The 22,671-nt window shown below is 37.4% G+C and overlaps 1 protein-coding gene across 2 annotated transcripts in view; it reads right to left on the bottom strand.

The window, feature by feature from the left end:
• Positions 1-22,267, bottom strand: part of SLIT2 (slit guidance ligand 2) — a 387,270-nt gene extending 365,003 nt beyond the window's left edge. For both annotated transcript variants that reach the window (XM_065907114.1, XM_065907115.1), the window contains exons 1-4: positions 22,081-22,267; positions 19,348-19,419; positions 18,129-18,200; positions 6,700-6,771 (exon numbers count right to left, since the gene is read on the bottom strand). In XM_065907114.1, the coding sequence (XP_065763186.1) occupies positions 6,700-6,771; positions 18,129-18,200; positions 19,348-19,419; positions 22,081-22,259 (395 nt within the window). In that variant the 5' untranslated portion in view covers positions 22,260-22,267. The remainder of the gene's footprint in view (positions 1-6,699; positions 6,772-18,128; positions 18,201-19,347; positions 19,420-22,080) is intronic.
• Positions 22,268-22,671: the final 404 nt, after the last annotated feature.

The following is a 22,671-nucleotide window of genomic DNA, read 5'->3' as shown; positions in this document are numbered from 1 at the left end:
ACCAGAAAGCTGACAATGTTCTTTTGAATACAGAATTTATATTGTGACTTGATATATTCCCAGGAGATAAATGTCATCCCTATTTTATAGAAAAGAAACCTTTGCTCCAGAAGTGTCCATTGATTTACAAAGATAGCAAAGCACTAACATCTGAGTAGGCATTTAAATACCAATATTTTACAATATTAGTAAAATATATTTCTCGCAAAATAGATTTCAGTATCTTAAAATGTAATGTACATACAATAAAATTAGCTCAACAGAACGAATACCTTATGGTCACTTACTCCTAGAATTAATACTTATATAAACTTCAGTCACTAAATTATAATCTTGAGATTGCAGCGGCAATTTTATGATTCACAATCAAATTTTAAAATATTCCCTCCTGATATGTGTTCAAAATCTTTTTGACATGAAAACCATATACCTAAATTCATCTTTCAGAAAAACACACTCAGTCTCCATGAACTATGAGGGCTTTAATCTACACACTCCAGGTCAGAAGTTAGTAAAGGCCGAGGTCCACAAACGCCACATATCATGTGGGCCACACACCATGGCAGTTTTCTCCTCGGCGTGGATCACAGAATTCACAGTATTTACACTCGCTGGCAAACCATGAGTATTTGCTGGTGGAAACAGAAACATTTACATTTGGGGAAGCAACTATTTAAACAAGTGCACTTGAGTGGGAAAGACCTTCCAGCACTTGACTTTCCTATGCCAGGAACTATGCTGCGGATTTCACACCCAAAAATCTACTCTGGCAACAGTAGAAGCCTGCCAATTTCTGACGTTCTCCAGCAAGAGTCTTCTATTAGATCCCTTTAAAGTAAAAACTTCCCATGGGAGGCCTGGCAAAAATATCCAAAAAATCTTAATCTTCATTGTTTTTCTAACTTCTAAGTCATACTAAGGCACGTTGACTTAAAAACAAAAACACAAGTAAGCCCTGTTCAATGGCTTGCCTTTTTTTCATGGCAAGAGATAGGGCCTACTCTGAAGTGTGTCCAGGTAACAGTCTATGAAGAGTTTGGTCTACCTCTTAAAAACAAACATTTTGTTATATAACAGTAATATTTTTAAAAACTACTTATATATCTCTGTTTTTTAAGTAGCAAGAAGAGAGACCCTTGGGCCCAATAATAATGAATAAGTTACTTAATAAATAATAAGGGACTTGGGGTTTTTAATCACTGACAGTTAACACTTTCCTAAATGTTATCTCTCATACAGGTTCTTTGTTTTCAAAGATAAAGAATCAATCTGTTCCCCTTAGATAGGTATCAGTATTAATGATACAAACAGTGTATCCTTGCATCAGATGATGACACAGACACACCATCTTGAAGAAGTTTCATTCTCTCCATCTTAAGCTTTCTGGCAGTCTCAGCACCAGAGATGGGAGGCAGCTATGATGACAGCTCCCTAGATGAGTAATGATGTCGATCTGGAGGGACAACGGTAGCCGTGGCAAGTGTAACCTGCAATTCCTGCATTACCACTGCTGGATTTACTGCGGCAGGAGCCAAACAGGCCAAGAGTAAAATGAAGTAGGAAACTACACACCTGACACCTCCAGGAACCCGCACTTTAATCAGAGCTGGCAGAAATTAACTCAGGAGGAATTCTGACACAGGCACCAGGGCTGTCTTCTACTTTTAGCTTGGAATCCAAGAATCCTGAGACTTAATTGGCATCAGAGAACAGGGGCTGGGGGGAGGGGTGCGGTGGTAGTTCTATACAAGTATAGTATTATAGTAAATTAAGATATTTTTGCTTAGGTGGAAAACATCATTTTGATTTGTCAGTGCATACCAATAGACACTTCAACGTTTAGAAAACCTAAGGGGACAAACATTAATGAACCAAGGTATCCTTTAAATTTAATTTGGTTCCCCATTATTCATAATGCCTTCCCAGTGTTACTGTTTGCTCATTCAAGTTACAAACCCTGAACCCAACAGAGATTTAATTCAATACATCAAACACTTACTGAGAGTTTTCTAAAGGTCAAGCTTTATACTAAACCCTGAGGATATTTAAAAAAATATATTTGTAATGCCTGTACAGCAGTATTTATATGCATAATTACAGAAAAAGAAAACTAATCTACTAACAATAGACAAGTATACTAGTGGTTATATCTGAGTGGGGAGATCATGAATAATTTATACTCCCACTTTTCTATTTTTCTGAATTATCTAGACTTTTATAACATTAAGCATACTTACTCTTGTAACTCCTCAAAACCAAAATCAAAAGCCAAGGCTCCTTCTATAAGAAAGGAAAGGAAAGTAAGGGCAGCTTCATCATATATTTGTTATCTTTCCCAAATTAATTTTTATTTTAATGGAAATTTTTTCTCTTAAAGAATTGTAATAATTATCATCAGAAAAACAATTTGGAGAATCTGAGATCCTATCTGACAGCAAATGAATTGTGATCTGACCAATTGAATTTATTGCTCAAAATCTGTTTATCTCAGGTAAGGAGTCACTAGGCCATAAAAAGAGTCCTTGGCTTTAATACTACTACTTATAATGCTAGATAATTTAGTGGTTCCAAAGCTCACAAGGGAAACACCACTTGTTAACCAGAAATAAAGAGTTTTCATTTAAAGGAGCAGAAAAAATGAATCACTGGAACCTATGTATTTATTTTCATTTGTTAGCTTTGTTTTGTCTCAAGAGATACAAGTGAAAAATGAGTTTCTGCAACGTGGTTTGGCTACTTAAGCTTATGTTAGAAGTCTGGGTAAATATAATAATACTCAAAGAAATAAACTGAAAACCACAAAACAAATATTTATCACCAAATGCTTAACCACAGAACTACCAATGAAATGCCTCTCTAATGAGCCCAGATGAGTAGCTGCAAACTCAGGCCGAAAAGTGTGAATCACTCGCTGGCAAGTCACCTTAAAGGTTATAGTTTTCAGGAAGATTTGTATATGCTACTCATAAATTTCCATCATAAGCAACCATTTCAAACGTCACTGTACTTCTGTCAGTTAACCCACTCTGAATTGCTCTGAAAAGCATGTTCTCCACTCTTAATAAACTGATAACAAAAAGCAATTCTGGTTTTCGAGGAGGAGCCAAGTGAGAGGATGGAGAATCTCCATAAGTAAGAAAACTATGTACTGTCTCTTTTAACCTCCAACCTATGGCCCTTCACTTTTCTTTCTTCTTTACTTACACTTCCCATCTGTCAACAAGTGCTTGTAATTTTATTACACTGTCCTGTAGTTTATGCAGAGTTGGTATTATTTTACAGAGTTCTGTTAATGGACTGGATAAATGGTAATGCTATTTAAACTAGTCTCCTGCTCCAGCACACACAGCTGCAACTGTACTACTATTTCTGAGCAAACATCTTGACCTGAACACGGAGTGCTCTCTCAACCCGTCCAAAGAGAAATTGGAGCAGACAGCAAAGGAAAAGCATATTTGGCCGCTAGCAGCAACTAACCGTGTCGAATCATAATTCATATACAGTGTACCCTCCTTTTCTTTTATATTGCATTTAGAGTTTTAAAAAAACACATGTGTGCTTCTTCACCTGGCATCTCATTTTCAGCCAAGAGTCAAATGGTGATTATTCCTTACAGAAGCACAAAGAAAATCTGTATAATGTCCAGTGGAACAGACTAGATTTAATCTAAGCAAACAATGATAAAAATCATTGTGTGAACTATAAAAATAAGTAAGTTTTTCATCGATTACGTATCCAGAAACAACAGTATTAAGTAACGGTAAAATATTAAATAAGTTAGGAAAAGAACTAGAGATAATAAATTCTAAATTTGTTTCTTTCAGGAATTCTAGATGAGTATGGCTCCACTAAATTATATAGTAGGGCAATTGTGTGTGTGTGTGTACTCAGCCACTCAGTCGTGTCTGCCTCTTTGTGATGCCATAGACTGTAACCCACCAGGCTCCTCTGTTCACAGAATTTTCCAGGCAAGAATACTGGAGTGGGTTGCCATTATATGGTGGGCAACAGTAGATCACTTAATATGCAAATTGGCCACCAGTCAAATTTTCCCTCTCCCAACATACTGCTTGTCCAAAATCCTGCATCCTTTGTCGTGTCACTTATCCTTCTTGTGAAATAAAAGTTCATTTTTAAAAGAAGATTTTAAAGGACAATTTTTGCATGTAGATCTGTGCAGATTTTTCCATCTGTTAGAACATTTGTTTCGGGTTAGCTACTAGGCACCTGTATCATATGAAGAATACTTGAACTTGAACCCATCTTCTTAGAAATTAAACTAGCCAGGCAGTTAACTTCACAAGCTTTTGTTCCTTTATTTATTATATACTCCTACTGGTGGTTGTTTAATTCAATTAGTGATCATCATCATAAAAAATTGGTCACATGTAGCTGATAACTTTCCTCTCAAGAAAAAGATCATGGTTAACCATCCACTACATTTAATTCGGGTGAGACAAGAGTGCCTCAACTCAAAAGAAGATAGATTCCTGTTTTCTGAGGCAGAAAAAAATGTACATCTCTAAGTTTTCATGGGTATCCAGTGCCTATGTCAGGTGTCAAATCCCAGTCAATATTGAACACAAAGCCAGCAAGCTCTAACTTAAAGAAAATCAAAGCATTTGAGTCCTTATAGACCCACATCAGAAACAAAATTTTATCTTCCATTACTTCCCAGGGGAAATCCTTTGAGCCAAACAGGCACATTATAACTCATTTTCTAGCTGCCTGTTTTCCCCATTTTTTAACACGCTTTTAACTCACTAGAAGATGTTGCCTTAGAGTTTCATGGGTTCTGTTTCTTTCATTCACTTAAGGATATCAAGTTGTCTCTTCCAAAAAGTAACTTCATAAGGTTATAAAATCATAATATAACATAAGTGAAAAACCTTTGGCCCACTACATGGTATTGTTAAAGGAGGCAAATGCTAAACAGAACATGATCTGCTGATAGGGGATTCTGCACTAGATTATACCACCCAAAGAAAATTAATCCAAATACTTTCCAACTAAAAATCAAACATTCTAGTTTCTCAGGGGCAGTGTTAAAGTTATTTCCTACATTTTCCCCTCTTCAGCTTAACAATTTTAATTCTAGCTGTACCAATCATTCCATTTAAATTATATTTTCACAGTCACATAGAAAACAAACAATTTTCTAGACAATGTGGATTGTTTTAGATGCACATTGTTAGCAAAGTAGTAAATTAATTTAATAACACTCCTTGTATACTAGCTTTGAAATCAATTCTTCAACATCCTCACAATCAAAAAAAAAAGTTAAGGAAGAAAGTAGAATACTATTAAAACCACTTCTGTATCCATTCTTGGAAACGAAGCACAAATACTTAAATATAAATATTAATTTATATTCATCCACATAATCTTCATAACAGCCTACATCCAGTGTCTTTGGTAAAAATAGTCTTTAGAGAATTCTTGTTAAAAAGGCAGTCTCAAGGTTTCTTTATTTGATTCTTTTAAATTTACCTAAATAGAGCCAATTAATCAGCAGGGAACACACAGCAGAAGAGAAATACTGCTAGGCGACTTTGGCTATCCTTAGAGGAATAGAATCAGGAAAGTCAGACTCTAGAGACGAGACCTGGTGTGTAGCTGGCTCTACCTTGGCCTCCTGGGAAAACTCTCTCCACAGTGAGCCAAGGTGTCAGGAGGCCCTAACAGAGGTCCTAACAGAGATACAATGTGGGGGAGGGCTGTGGGAAGAGATCCTTCCTACTTCTGGAATTGATAACAACAATACTGAACTAGTAGGTTATGAAGCCTTGGCTACAAAGTCAAGGTCGGAAAAGCAGTCTCCTCACTTTCCCTACAAGCTCCACACGTGGGACTTTGCAACCATACAGGTGGAAGTCAAGCTAAGCAATTTATTCTGTATATCCCAGTGATTTTTCACAACATCCACAAACATTGATAACCATTGTATTAATTGCCCCAACACTTTGCAGTTTATCTCCCATCTGCACAAAATCATTCATATGACTAAAAACCTACTTGTAAGAGCTGTCAAAAGTGTGTTTTCACCATTGCACATTCGGTCACTGAACAAGCATTCCAGGGAGGAAAAAACTGATTCTGCCTAAAACCCACATTACACTCCTTTCAAAGAAATACTTCCATTAACAGTCGATGACGTATTTGATATGAAACCCTCTACAGTCATTCATATCACGGAGTTTGGAATTCTGGCTTTAAAAGGAATATTTAAGAGGAAATTTACAGTCCTCTATAAATACCTTATAATAGTATTTCCAGACTAATAAAGACTACTTGAGTATAGAAATGATATCAAAAAGGCAGACGTTAAGAATCCCAACTTTACAAGAATACACTGCCAACTTCCTCTGGAAAGGAAGCACAGTGGCAGTCTTTCCCTTCAGAACTTAATCAAAAGTTTCCATAAAGAAGTTACGTAAATCTCCTCCTCAAGACCAAAAAAGAATAATACAACTGCAATAACACATACATGAACCAGTAAATGCTAACCAACTACAAGAACTGGAACCACTGGAAAACCAATCATAAGTTTCAAAAAAAGAAAAAAAGAAAGGCAAACTTTTAATCCATTAATCTACTGGTGAATAGAGTCCAGGAAAGCACAAGGAAACAGATCCAAAATACATTTAATAAAACGCAAGGTACTACACAGAGCAACAATAACTATTTCTGTCTACTTACAGCCTGTATAGCTTCGAAGTCCCAAGAAACAGCAACTCAGGAAACAGCTGAAGGTGATTTCTGTTTAAACGCCTTTTGAGAAAAACAAAAACAAAGCATATGTTACATAGAAAGTACCCAACAATGAGACTGTGACTGGGTAGTATCATGCCTCATCCTGTATTTCAGAAAGAATGAAATAACAGTCAAGAGAATTCAAGCATTACAAATCAAAAGTTGGTTACACCTTTTGTTATAAGATTCTTTAAAGCAAATTTTCCATTGTGCTTACTCAGATGATGGTTACTGGGGCCTAAACTCTATATCCACAACCCTTGCAACATTAGTCAACCAGCACAGACGCAATGAAAAAGGCTTTCTGGACTCGTTTAGCGAGTATATATGTTTAGCAAGTTCAACATACAGCAGATATACCGTATTAAATGGTGCCCTAAAATAATTCATATTCTGTCCCAAATGACCTAAATCTTCAGCCAAGTCACTGAAGGGAGACAGAAATTTCAATTTTTTTTAACCTTTCCATTTAGTTTCACAAAAATGTATGAGAAAGTGTCAGCATGATTTGTCCCTCTAGGCAAAATCAGAAGAAAATTTCAATCCACAGTTCTTTACTCTCAACTGAATATGGCTGAGTTATAATTAACAGTGAGGGCAAAAATGTTGAAGTAATGTTTTTCCTAAAAATGTTTAACTGATATTGGGATATTTTAAATATTTTAGGAAAGAATTTGATTGCAACCCTAACTCAATTTAAGCCCAGGAGCCTGGCAAGCTATAGTCCATGGGGTTGCACAGAGTCAAACATGCCTGAAGCAACTCAGCACGCATGCACTATATAACTAAGTTCTTTCGGACTATGAACACTTAAAAAGAGTGGCAAATTCTAGCCCTAAAGTACGAATTTCCCAATCCCATTCATTTTAAGTGTACAACTTAACATTTCAGTAAAAATAAATGTATATCCTTTTTCCAAATTCAAATAAAATGATGACAAGATGATGTAAAATGCACACTTAGATGATTTATAAGTTGTTGGGCTTCCCTGGTGATTCAGCCAGTAAAGAATCTGACTGCAATGAAGAAGACCCAGGTTCAATCCCTGGGTCTGGAAGATTCCCTGGAGAAGGGAATGGCAACCCACTCTGTATTCTCACCTGGAGAATCCCTTGGACAGAGGAGCTGACAGGCTACAGTCAACGGAGTCTCAAAGAGTCGGACACAACTGAGTGACCAACACAATAGCTCTAGAGGAGAGTAAAGACATCCAGAAAGTAATGTCACACTGAAGATACTTGAGGTGTTTCTTGTCTTAAAGAAATTTATGTTAAGGGGACAGGAAAAGAGGGCATATTAATCTTACCCCCTTTTAAATGATAATGTGTTTAAACGGTCATCAGATGGGAGTGGAATTACATTCATTTAGTCTCCAGAGGGTAGAAATGGTGCTAGTAATTTTAACTTTTAAGAAAGTATTGATAGATGATTATAATGAAGATCTTTGTAAGTATAAAAGATGTTAAGAAATGAATAGCCTTAGGAAGCTTTCAACTCACTTTATTATTATTATTATCCACATTATTCAAGCAGAGGCTATACATTTTTTCCCTGCAACAATGTAATAAAAATTCTGCTTTAGGTTAAAAGTTGGACCAAGTGAACCTCAGAACTTCTTCCAAGTCTAAAATGCCATGAGGCAATGATGATTAAGCTTACCATCTTTTGTTATATAACTCATATTATTAAGAGGTTAGTCATCTATAGATAGATGCTCAGAACTTAATAAAATGTATATAGCTCACAAAAATGTACGTTGAGACAATCAGAGGTAAAATCATAAAATTAGTAGTGAAAGGGTAGATTTCTAATTTTTTTTTTTTTTATGAATAAAGCACACAACAAGATTAACGTAAAGTGAAATCAAAAGCTTTTATTTTTTTCTTTGCCAGGCATAATTCTAAGGTACGAGTACTCCCAAAGTCTACTATCATACACTTTCAATAAATCATAATTTAATCATGATCTTGTTATATTTATGTCTGAAAAAATAATTACACATATTCACAACAGTGGTAATGAGAATTTTTCTAGGAAAGACTCCCCATTTTCCAGAGAGGCAATCCCAATTTTTAAAATGACGGAGATGTGCTTTCATAATCTGATCCAAACCACTGGAGAACAAACATCGTCCGTGATTCTCCAACCAAAAGAAGGACGTTTCTTCAGGTCCCCAGTCCTCACAGAGGCAACTCTCTGTATGGAGTTTTCCCTTTTCTCCAAAGGGTCCTTTCTAACATCCTCTGTGTAATTCCCCTGGTTCTCCTGCATAAAGGCGGTTCCTCCCTTGTCTGTGTCTGCATATGCCTCTAGTATTTGATAAGCAAGAGTGCCTCACACTGTATTAATCAAAACATTTACTCACATAAATGTCTGAGTCCCACTACACTGTAAGCTCTTCTTCAAGCGTAAAGACTACGTGGTGGGTGCTGAGTTGCTTCAGTCGCGTCTGTCTCTTTGTGACCCCATGGACTATAGCCTGCCAGGCTCCTCTGTCCATGGGATTCTCCAGACAAAAACACTGGACCCAGGGATTAAACCCGCAGCTCCTGCATTGCAGGTGGTTCTTTACCACTGAGCCACCCAATGGGGAAACCCTGTAAAGACCATGTCTATGTATTCATATTTCCTTCCCTCTTCCTTGGCACTTACTAGGTTCTTAGGAAATGCTGAATAAAAACAAACTGCTCTTTGCATTTTGATATAGTTTGGCAAAACCCCAGCATGTGCATTTTATGTTCAGCCAGCTTTCTCCAGACATGTTTTCTAACATGGCATTTCTAACAGGCATTTCTACCTGCCTTAGGTTTTATGCCCCTCTCCAGATAATCAAAGTCCCACCACCAAACCTGCTTTTATGAGCCCTATAGAGCAACTGCCTCCTTTCCTTTAACTTCCCCCTGTCATGCCTTTCTCAACATAATCTAGAAACTGGAAGGGATTCAATATGTTGAAACAAATTCAGATATCCAAGTGACTGAGAGCTGCCACTAGATTATGTGTTAATGGGTCCACACAACTTCAGATATTGTAAGAAAGAAGGCAATTCAGATAGAGTGCAAGCAGTGTCTTTTCTCACTTTTTTTCATATTCTTAAGAGATTCTTAATTCATTCTCCAAATAACAGTTAACTCACCAGGTGACAGTCAGTGTTCTGAGAAGTTCACATGAACTATCACATTCATTCTACCCCATAAGTAGGTGCCACTGTCACTGCTATTTTGGAGGGAGGCACAGAGCTCATAGAAAGTAGAACTAGAACCTAAATTCAGGTGGACTGACTCCAGAACACAACCCCTGAATCACTCCTTTCAAAGAGACACAGTCTAAACATTCCTAAACAATAATTCAAAATAATGTAATCCTCAACTTTCCCTTTCAGCAATCTTTCTTTTTTGGGGGGAGTGGGGAGGGGAGGTTAGGGCAAAACGTAGTTTTACATAGCCCACTTCTTAAATATCTATGAATGAGTCACCTGGAAATAAAACATCAAGCTTTATTTAAAAAGAAACTAGCTTTCTAGTCAGTGCACTATTTTAAAGATCTACTTAAAATACCTAAAGTTGAAATAAAAATGAAAATATGTATAAATATTTTTCTTAAAATTCAAGTAATTTATCACTATATCATGAAAATTATTATAAATGATCTTAATGTGTCTAAACCAACCATGTGTATCAAGCAAAGTAATGTCATATAAAAAAAGGCAGATAACAGATGAAGTGATAACATGCATAGAAAAACCGTATGATTGCACTTTTTTAAAAAGAATACCAATACATTTTTGGTTCCTATTCTTCTAGTTCCTCTTCCATCAGTACCAAGAATAAAAAGAAACACAAACATTACAATAGAAAGTGAAACTCTTCCAAAATATTCAATAAAGGAAAAAAAATTAAAGCAGAGTTCCTCTGTACAATGACCAGGAATTAAATCTTTAAACTAAAGAGTATTTTTTAAAATCCAAAATTATGTTAAAGATTATCAAGGTGCATAATAATTTCTAAACAGAGCTGGAGAAAAAGTTGCCTGGCCTCTTCCAATACTACAAAATACTTCTCAGTAGCTTGAAGAGCATCATAATAATAACTCTAATGCATAACTCAATGTGTTAAAGAAGTTAAAATCTGATAGTCCAAGAACAGATAAACAGCATGTAGTGAATCAAAGTCATCTCAGAGGAGGATTTATGGAACCAACAAAAATTAGCAGCATTAAGCAGATCAGGTGGGTCAATTACTAACTGTTCCAGCAAGGATACTCAATTGTGTCCAAGGACACATAACAGAAATTCAGTGATATTCAGCTCCTAGGTCATCACTAACTAGATGGAATCTGCCCACAGGATCTCAGGACTAAAAATTCTCTGGATGAAAGTCATGGTTTCAGAAAGGTGTGTAATGAGTCTCTGAGACACATTCTTTTAGGGAAAAGATGAGAGAGATCCCATTTCCTCTGGGTGGCCTTCAGTGAGATGAATGATCTTTCTGTACCACACTAAAAACCACAGGCCTCTGAAATGCAGATTCTTAAAACTCAACCTGAAGGGCATTATTGACAAGCTTTGTTTCTAACTATTATCTGCCACCCGCTCCAGTTACTTATCCATTGTTAAGGTTGGAGGTCTCCTTTCAACTTCCTCCTCAATCCAGTTAACGTTTGCAACTTTCATCCCAATCCAAAATGTAAAATGAAAACGATTTTACCAAAGCTAATAAGAAAGTCTCATATTTACCTATCACTGTAAATGTAATATATTTACAAGGCACCTGATTCGAAACAAGTATTTGATGAACACTGCCTTCAAAAGTCTATCGTTTACAATCTCCTGTTTCTCATACATAAATGTCGTCTTCTCAGGTAAATTTCCATTTGTCTTTTATGCTAACATTTTTTAAGCAAAGATTTTTAACATTTAGCTAGTATTAGATAAATTTTATATTTTCGGCAGTATCAGTATTTTTACCCTTTATGCTCCATGGTAAGAGATCAAAATTTATTAATAAAAAGTTGCTTCCTCTTCACTCCCCTTACTTCTTGATAGTCTCTATACGTTCAGAGCGATTATGATAAATACTCTGAAAAAAATTTGGAGAAGGCTTTGCACTTTCTTCACATCTCTTCTATTGACTATATGCTATAAGAAGAAAATCAGAAGGAAAATGATAGTAAATATGGATATTCAAAAGTCAGATTTATTATAGACACATTTTATTAGTTCAAAAAGATAAAGTATTTCCAAAACTCAGCTTCTGAAAAACAGGAAAGGAGATGTTGAAATTTGTAATAATAAAAACTTCCACTCTGCATCAAGCATTTTGTGAAAAATACGTGCATTATCTTACTGAAACCACATACCATTACTATGAGATATAATAACTGTCTCCTTTAATGATGACCAAACAGGCAGTTTTCAAAGATAAGACAATTTGATCAAGATCTCACAATGGAACTGAAATCAAGTATTTACTCTCATGTAATGTTTTAAAGGTAAGGAAGAGAGATTGTATCTGTTTAAAAAGCACAATCAACAGTAAAACCAGTGAATATTTGCCAACGTTCCACAGGATACCAGGCAATAGCATATAAAATTACAAGGTGTTTTCACCGAGGGGAGGCTAGGTTATCTACAGTGAGGAGAATGGCAGCTGAGAGATGGGAGTCCCACCTGCATTCAGGGTGGATGGACACTGCCAAGAGAACAAGTAATTTTCTGTCGATGTTATCTTTAAGCAAAAATTCCAACTGCATTAAAACCAAATCCAAACTGTTACCAAAATCTAATTCTGAAAATGTTTTCACCAACACTCCTTCCAGTCCAGCAGATATAAATTGCTCTGAAACAGGTAAGAGCAGTATATGTAAAGTTCATGCAGAAAAGTCTCATCCCATGTTAAGTTGTAAAATTCAGTTTAGAAGGCATAGTTCAAGCAGAAGGGTATCCAACAGGAATGAAAGACAGGAGTTCAATGTAAAATATTTGACATTCGTTGCTTCCACAAATACATTGGAACAGTGCAAACTAAACTACTCATTTCAGGGGAGATATAAAGGCCACAGCATCCAGCAAACACTGTTACAAAGGATGAGCCCAAAACAGATGTGGGAAAAATAAACAGCATTGCCGCTGCAGAATTTATAAAACGTTCCACAAAGAGCAAACAGAACTTCTCACCACCGTTCAACTTCAAGGCCCATTAAAAAACGTTGTATGAGAAGCCCTCTCAGATAGATTCAGTGTTCTGCTAAACTTCAACAGTGCACTTGCATTAAAGCCTTCTAAGATTACAGTCAGTAAATGCAATTTAAAATAGTTCACTATCACTTATAAACAGGCAAGAATAATTGGACATTTAATGGCTATCACAGATAAAGCGATTCACACTTGAGCATCGAGGTGCATGATTTATCTCTTACAATGTACATACCGAGCTTCTTTACCGAGTTTGAGATGTTCTTTATAGAGACTTTCCCAAGAACACAACTGCAGTGACTTTAAACTTGAGTATAAAGGTGCCAGAAAGTATGATGAGCTTGCATTCTTTTCCAAGTAGATTAGCACTGTTAGTATGTCATTACTTCAAGAAAAAGAATGTGTTATGTGTTGCCTATAAACTTGCAGGATGAGTCAGAAGAGGGATTCTCCACATCCCTGATGAGCAAGGGATTGGGGGAGACTTCCCTCAGATCTGTTTCACAACACATTCTCTGCTTGAACTAATGTGTAGTGACCTACAACCAAAATTCTAGAGTGTTGGAGTTCCTTAGTTTCACACTAGCTGTCACATGCCTATAAATGGTGTGCACACCCAGGAAGAAATAACTTAATACCACCTTCAAAAAATACATATGCCATTGAGATATCCTTTAGGGAGAGTAAAGTGTGTAGTCAAACTTAGACTCTATTGTGAAGACATTTCTAAACTGAGTTATTTTCTTTGTATCTACTTGGTAGAAACTAAAATAGACAAGTGAACATGTTTTGCAATGGCTTCATTATAATACTACTTTTAGGACTCTTACTCAAGCAAAAATGAGTATCAAATGACATAGTTAAAAAAAAAGTAATCTGAAATCCAAAGATACAAAAACTTGGAATGTTTAAAGAAATATTGTCTTAAGAGCGCCATTACACTTTACTGATAGGAACAAAAGTACAACCCAAACCTTTGGCTTTATCACTTGTGCAATTTCGTTATTGTAAGCATGTAAGATATTATGAAGTTAATGAAATAGCTAATATCCAAGGTTTTCAATGGTATGCTACTGGTTTTCATTAATGTAATGTAGGCATATATGAATTTTATTTTGCATTATGAGTGTTTCATTGCATTTAGTACAAAATGCCCTACCATTTTTTTGAACAAACTTAAAAAATTTCAAAAACTTTCTCATACTGTTGTATTTGTGTTGTCAAGGAATGTATAAAAGCAGATGTTCTACAGTAGTGAAATACTGAAGTGGCCTGCATGCACACCTGCTAAGTCGTTCCAGTAATGTCCGGCTCTTTGCAACACTATGGGCTACAGTCTGCCAAGCTCCTCCGTCCATAGGCTTCTCCAGGCAAGAATACTGGAATGGTTTGCCATGTCCTCCTTCAGATATCTTTCTGACTTAGGGATCAAAACTGAATCTCTCATGTCTGCTGCACTGACAGATGGATTCTTTACCACCAGTGCCACTTGGGAAGCCCCGAAGTGGCCTGGGTCTCTCTAAAATGCCATAAAATAGAACTTTAATTACTTCAGCATAATCCCGTAAGACATAAGTGAATAATGGAACTTTACACCTGCAGAGAAAAGTCATGGGTCCCAGTGTGATTTTTTTCAGCCTTCTAACACATTACCCACTAGTCAAGAAATACTTTGAATTAATAATTTTGTATAGACTTTATTGCAGAAATACACAGGTATCTTCTATGAAGTATAATGAAGTATAATTCTTAAATGCTCCAGTTCTTCACTATAGCTTATTTGTTTTCCCTTACTTAGCTTCCACTGAATATCTAGTCACTTAACTATATCAGCTTTCATCTGAACGTTTGATCAAACAATATGAGACCTGTAATGCAGTATAAGACCTGTTAATGCAATCTACATCAGGCACATTCTCAAGGCTTCATTCTCATCCCAGATAAACAAGTACAACTGGCAACTCAGAGCACCCACAGAAATCTGCCAGGGCACATGTTAGGTCAAGGTGCACAGTAGGAAACTGTCAAAAGTGGATGTGCTGTGTGCTCATAGTGTGTAGGTGTGATTAAAACTTATTCCTTTTATGATTCATAGCCACAGTCTGATCATCATATCATCTGATGTTTTCTATACAATACAAAGAAGTGAGTGAGAGGCAGTGAGAGAGGAAAGGAAAGAGGGAGAGACGGATGATTTTAATTCCCAATCTAGTTCTTGGTGTTTTGACTGATAACCTTGAGATCCATCAATTCTTTGAAGTGGAAAAAAAAAATGTGCTTCTTTTGTACCTATATTGTTTTAACAATAATGATTTTTTTATCCTATACTAAAATTAAACTCAATCTGATAAGATGATCCTGTTTCTTAGAGATTAAAAGTCGGATTTCTAAAAGGAACAGCTCTTATCTTCTGTTCTCAGAGTCTTCTTTCTCTAGATCAAGTTAAAACTCTATCAACAAAAAATAAAAAGAAAAAACTTATAATTTTGAAATAGTCACAAAATATCATTTGGAATTGTTTTGATTTTATCATTTTAAAATGGAAAAACAAACTTAAAACCATGTACTGCACACAAATAAAGTTAATATTTTTATTTTTGTTCTTTACACAAAGAATGAAAGTTAAGTTGCTCTCTCTATATATATGTAGTATAAATGGCATTTACAACATAAACCTGCATTTATAGACCTTTTCATAATTTGGAGTTTGAATTTAAACTTCAGATTCAAGGTACCAAAAACATAGGTTCACATGAGATATATTATTTAAAAGTTAATTCACTGGTTACTTCCAATTTATTACATTGTCTCTTGCAACTATTGGGAGGGGAAGCAATCTATGCGATGTTAATGACATCACCTACTCCAGTAAGAATGTATGCCATAATTGTATCATTATAATGCCATAATAATTTGATTATAGAACTCTCTGGGTAGCTTTTTAAATTTCTATTTTTTAATTAATATACTGAACAAAATATAAAACAGTTTATTTCACAATAACTTGAATGCATTCTTTAGCAAAACTGTTTGTCATTTAATGTATTTAAAAAAAAACTAAATATTTGAAAAGTGTTCCTAAGAAATGGTTTTGAATTCCAGAGTCCCAAGGAGATGAATTGGCTGTCAGATAACAATGTGTTTCCATCAGATGGACTTGGCAGTTGTAAACAAAAGGAATTTTCTCAGCTTTTCCTCACAAATATGAAATATTTGCTTTCTGCCAACAGCTGGGGTGATTTAAAGAAGTCCTGCATATATATTAGTTTTCATTCAAAATTACAAACCCTCCTCCCACTCTGAAACATCTTACTGCATCTTCATGGAACAGAAAATTGTTCTGAGATGAAGTGACACTCCCAGGGGAAGTCAAAGTCAAAAAATAGCACCTACTTACAACTTTAATCGAATTTCAGATCATAAGGTATCTGGTTAATAAATTTTAGGAAAAGTTAATTTATTCAAAATGAAAGTTCAAACAATACTCCAAAGTGGCTTGAAAAACAATGAAAAGGTTTGTTTTGTTTCAGTGTTTCTGAAAATACTCAAAACTACAAAAGAAACCAAATAGAGACTTCATGAAAAGCCACTGAGAATCTTTCAAGATCAAAGTTGTTCAAGGAAAAAAAACATAAATATACATGCATATATATCTCACATGTATATATAAATCCTAAACACACACACACACATACATGAATAAATATAAGTTATTGATGAAAAAAACTATTAACATTTAAATGATAATTTTAAATTATGTCTTCATCTTATCATTTAAATTATATTAATGCTTAGTTTCAGTGGATGAATTAAAAATAAATTTGTCAAGTACTCACTAGCTAGTCACAAAAGAGATCAAAGAATAAATAGTTTCAGAGTATTTTTATATATTGAGATAGATTATGAACTTATGAACTTTGTTATAAACGTAACCAAATGTTTTCCTTATCTCCTTCCCAAAACTAGCTTTAAGTAGTGGCTTTACATTTATTTTGAATCCCACAAATATATCCCTTTATTGTAATAATGTTCATGGAAAAATTCTTTATAAATAAATTAGGTATATCTGTATTTAACTTTAAGTTATAAGTGTAGCTTCTATTTACAAATAACTTAGAAGTTGACAAGTCATTTTTTTATTTACAATTATACTGAATTAACTTTTGTAATAGGGCCCAATGAATCTGAGTATGTGCTATACCCAAAATGAACTTCATATCTCACTATTTTAAATAAAATGTTTACTTTTACCTAAAGTGCCTCTTAAAACAGACAAGGAAACTTATTAAAATAATTGTCGCTACTTTTAATAGAGCCACTATTTGGCCTTAGAAATGCAAAGCTACTAAACTTGAATTATCAAGACATATGGAGATATATAATTCATATTTCAAGTTACAAATTGTGTATTTATCTTAATTCAGACAGAGGCTTCTGTCTTTTGTACATATACATGTAGGCCTAAAATAATAACGGTTCTCAAGTTAATATATATCAATCCATAAAATTTTGTGTCTGAAATTAAAAAAATGCATTTTAAATTCTGAAGTCCACATTTGATCTTCTTGGGAAAAAAATAATTAATGTTAAATGACATGCTTTGATAAAGTAATTCTTACTTCCACTTATCCTTAAATGCTTTTTCCAGCAAAAAGAATATTTAGAAAGCTACTATAAAATAATGAAATAAATATTCACCATAAGTGTTAAATATCAGAAAGCAAATCTTTATAACATTAAGAACTTTAAATATTTCTCTCAATGCCATTAATGACACACATAGCAATATCATGGGAACTAAAATAATTATCAGCAAAATTTTGTTTTATAATGCCCCATAAATACAAATAAAAATACCACCTTTCCTCCCATAAGCAAATAAAACAAACTATATGAGCAATAAGAAAAAACGTGCATCTCTAAGTACCAAAGCAATGGTTACCAAGGAAGTAAAAGTGTCAGGAAAGTAAGTATGTTTTTGAACTTTATCACAAATTAGTACTATTTAGGCAAAACTTCTATAATTTCTAATTGTAAATTAGTTTAAAAATCACTAATTCAACCTCTTGTTTTTGTAAATTTACAAAGACTAAGACATGAAATTAAAGACATGGTCCTTGAAATGCAAGTATTATTAAAAATATAGTTATGTCGTCATAAGTTTGGAATTGAAAATACTCACAGTCTCTCCAGTTCTTTAAGATCCTGGAATGCTCCTCTTTCAATGGTGGTAATCTTATTCTCCATAAGCTGACTGAAATGCAAAGTATAACAGGGGTCTTAATGTTAGCACTCATTATCTGAAAAAGTTTCAATTCAGCAACTTAAAACTTGTCCATTTACAAAGTTAAATACTACTCTGGTTTCAGATTCAATACAAAATCTAACAATGATATATATGAAAAGAGTCAGGGAGGGAAAACAGTATCCTCATCACAAAAATTTCATAAAAAATACTAATTCAGTTTCTCACAAAATTTAGTCAGAATCCTGAACCTTAAACTATAGTATATCTTGAGGTGTAACCCATGATACTACAATTTTGATGGCTGGTTTTCAAGTGAGTTCTTAACTGAAAGAATCAACATACAATAATTCATCATACATAGACTTCAATTCACTGATGGATAAATGTCAGAAATGGGAAGAATTCATCAAGGGCAAAATGTGTTTTTTAAAAATAAACGGTGAACACACAATGATCAAAAGTATATGTTCACTGCAATACAAATATTAAATTTAAATTTAATTAAAAATTTGTAAGAAAAAAGTCTTACATTACACTGAATCTCAAATGATGGTTCACTCACAACTTAACACCCAAAGAAGTAATCACATTGCAACAATTTTATAAAAGCTGCAAAGTTAATAGATACAAGAGATAATTCAAAATATTACCAATTCAAAATATTTTATTGGGAAACATTTCCCACTAAAAACTTGACAAAAACCTGGAGTGTTTTATTTTAATGTTAGAAAATATTTATATGTGTTGATTGCTAGAAAAGTCTGAACATTTTTATATTAGCAATAATAAAATGCAGACCCACTTAAATTCTTTCTAGTTAATCTCAAATCCTAAAAGTATATCAAATGTCTCACATTACGCATATTGTGAAAGCAATTATGCTACATTTTTATATGCATAAGCACTTAGGGTTGTTACAGCAAATATTTGAGGTCATTTCCATAATACTATTTTATGGCCTGCACCTAAACTTAAAAGCTTACACTTTTATTAAAAATTGTAGTACACTGATAAACAGAAAGGAAACCAAGGCCTGGTAAAATTTTATGTTTCTGTCATTGAGACAGTTTTTAAACCTGAGATCAGTAATGATTCAAAATCCACAACCTTAAAAAACATGGTAATTCTCCAAAACACAGAAGAACATACTTACAGAACTCTTAGGTGTCGAAGACCAGCAAAATCTGTCTTGGTAATCCTTGTGATGTTATTTCCATTCAAATCCCTAAGAGAAAACAAGTAAGAAAATGAAACTTCCATTTAATTTCTATCACTATCTAGTTAAAGAAAAATATACACTAAATAAGAACTGTGAGATAAAAGATCAGTTTCAATTATTAGTTTGCAAAGTAAAAGAGAGGGAAAGAGAAGGAAGTCATCTGTGAAAGAAAATTTTTAAAATGATTCTTAGCAAGTTTACAGTCTATGCTTACCAGCATATGACAAGAAAATGAAGGGATTCTGTTATCAAGAGTTCTCTTTTGTGTGTGTATGGGAGTGCTTTTCATTTTTGTTTTTATAAGGCGGTGTATATTAATTTCACAGATACTCTATTTACTATAATTGTTATGAACACTTCCAAAAAGTTTCCTTCAGGAAGTCAGATGAACAATTTTCTAATATTATTCAAGGAGAAATTTTAAAAATTCAGACCCCTATCCTTAGGTGGCACCGAGGCTAAACTTCCTAAGGCAAAGAATGAAGTTGAAATGTCATCAAAAGAACTGCACTTCAAAGACTGGCATTTATAGGCATTTACCTTCCAACAATTCTATGTTTGTATGAAAACTAAACTCTATTTGCAGCTCAGGAACCCCCGCTGCGAACTGTAAAGTGAAAACTACCAGCAAGGGCAATAATGGAAATAGTATTCAGACCCTGACATTTTGGTCCAGATTTCAGCACCACAGTTTCCTTGAGTCACAACCCCCTTTTCTGGCATCTTAGGTCAAGATCTAAACTTGCCCTGGTTTCAATCATTTCAAGTAAAACCAGGCTCTGCTGCGGTTTGAATGTTCTCCCCTTCAGGGAAGTAAACCTTACCTTGACTTTAAGACAGCCTGTTTGGGGTCTATATTTAATGTGCCTATGTTGTCAATAATATTATAAGCCGCCACTGAGTAAACTATTTTCGGAAAATTCTTTATAAATTCCTCTTAGGGGTAAATTTTTTTCAAGTACCTAAAACTCAGTAGCTATATTTATTTTTTTCCCCAAATGCATTCCCCTTTTGTTGAATAAGACGTGTTAGTGCTTAAACTTTAAACCATTCTGAATAGCATGAAATGACAGGCGCTAAGACTGAGTTTTGCATTGCCTTCTCCCCAAACCATTTGCCCTGCTGAGCAAAGCACCATCGAATTGTTTGTTCCCGTTTCCAACTAGCTGACCTAACGTGAGTCCTCAAGCCCCCATCCCACACAAACTTGGTAGACCACATTTTTGACAAGACCCCTTCGGTAGGGCCGCAGCGTGCCCAGCGCTGCGGGCCTGGGAAGGAAGGCAGAACCCGAGCAGGGGTCAGCTCAGTGAGGCTCGGGATGGGGGAGCCATTTGCAAGGGAAAGAAGTGGCTCGACTTTAAACGGAGAGAGAGGGAAATGGGTTGGATACGATCGACTCGCAGCGCTGTGGGCCCGCGGGTGGAGGCGTGCGAGGCCGAGCGGGGCCCCTCCGCGGCCCTCCACCCTCACAGCCCCGGGCGCAGAAGCCGCGGAGCGCAGCCCGGGAGCGCCTCCAGGTCCTCCCTGCCCCGCCCGGCCCACGCGCAACAGCGAGGGGAGCGCGCCCCGGACGCCGGGCCAGCGGCCTCGACGTTCACAAAGAGAACGGCCTCCACGCTTCACTTCCCTGAACTCGGAAAGCGCCCCACAAGCAGCGCGTGGGCCGTCGTCACCCGCTCGGCTATTACTTCTTCATTAGGGACTCGCAGAGACAGGGAGGCGGGGATGTCTGCGGGCAGCAGAGCGCGGAGAGAGGAGAGGAAGGAAGGGGCGCTGCTGACAGGCGCAGAGACGCAGAAACTGCCAGAAAGGTGGAAAGGGGGCACTGGGGCTCAGCAGGAAGCGCCGGAGGGGGCAGCCGAGGGCCGCGGGGCTACCAAAGCGGTCAGACCCGCCTTGACCGGTCCTGGTGCGGACAGCCAGCCCCAACTTCGCCTAGTCGATGGGACGCGCGGTCTGCCTCTGGAGTCCCCCCGGCTCCGACACGTCCCGGGGGCTCTCCGCCGCCGCCTCCTCCCCCGGGAAGTGGCAGGCGGGGGAAGAGTAGCCGGGGGCTGCGCGCGGCCGCTATCCCGGGGCATCCTTCCTTCCGTGGGCCTGTGGGAGCGCCCCCGGGCGGGATCAGCCTCCCCACACCCCATCTCCTCTCCCTCCGTCCCCAGGAGGGCGACATAAAGCCCGGGAGCAGAGGTTTCTCTCCTTTGAGTACCCCCTTCCCCTCCACCCCCCTCCTCGCGCCACCCCGCGGCGACAAGAGCCGGAACTGAGCCCTGAAGCGACCCGCGAGAGTTTGCAACCGCAAGGTGACTCAGTTTACGGAGTCCAAGGAACAAAGTCGCGTCTCCCTTGCCCCGGGCATACTCGACTCCTCTTTCCTCATCTCCCCGCCTCCCCAGCCTCAGAGAACCAGCCCGCAAAGGGCTGCGAGTGGCAGGACCCGGAGGAAGGGACCTAGCGCAGTAGTCAGCGGGCCCGCCCCTCCTTGGGCAGTGGCCCCTCCTTGGGCAGCGCCCTCCCAAAGAGTTCAAGCCTAGGATGCGCGTTGAGAAAAGCTGGTGGAGAATGCCCCGAGCCCTGTGACTTGGGGTCCCTCCAGTCTAGATACAGGGGCTGCGCGACCCCGATGGGAGGGAGGGCCAAGGTGGAGAACGCGCCCATACTCACAGTCTCTCGGTGTTGCGGGGGATATTCCTGGGCACACTGCGCAACGCCAGCCCGTGACAGTCCACTGTGCTCCCGGAGCAGGAGCACTGCGCCGGACACGCTTGCGGCGCCACCTCGTTCAGGATCGCCAGCACTAACCCCAGAGACAGGGACAGCGTCTGCCAGCCGACGCCGTGCATCTTCCCCCGCCGCCTCCTAGCTCGCCGGCCCCGGGGGTTTCTCTTCAGCTCGTTCCTCTGCTCCAACCGCGCGGTGCCTGAGGCCCAGTGCCTCGAGCCCAGCCACCCAATGTCCAGATAACGTGCACGAAATAATACAGAAGTAACAGTAATATTCAAGGCAGTAGGGCTGACACAGGTACACGCCTCTCAGCTCCCCTCGTCCTTCTCCTCCTGCAGGGCAGGCGCTCCTTAGGCAACTTTAGGTCCAGAAGATCAACTGGCCTGGCCAAGGCTACAGGGAGACCCCAGAGCAGCGGGGAGCGGATCGCGCGTCGTCTGTCTGGCGAATATCAACTTGGCGGTAAAAGACCTGAAGCTTGCAACGGCTGATGAAGATCGTGAAGATGCAGGGGCCAGTTCTGCGTGGAAC

This window comes from Muntiacus reevesi, chromosome 16, assembly GCF_963930625.1.
Source record: "Muntiacus reevesi chromosome 16, mMunRee1.1, whole genome shotgun sequence".
Classification (NCBI taxonomy): Eukaryota; Metazoa; Chordata; class Mammalia; order Artiodactyla; family Cervidae; genus Muntiacus; species Muntiacus reevesi.
Note: the sequence above shows the minus strand (reverse complement) of the source record. Positions and strands in the feature narration are given on the sequence as shown.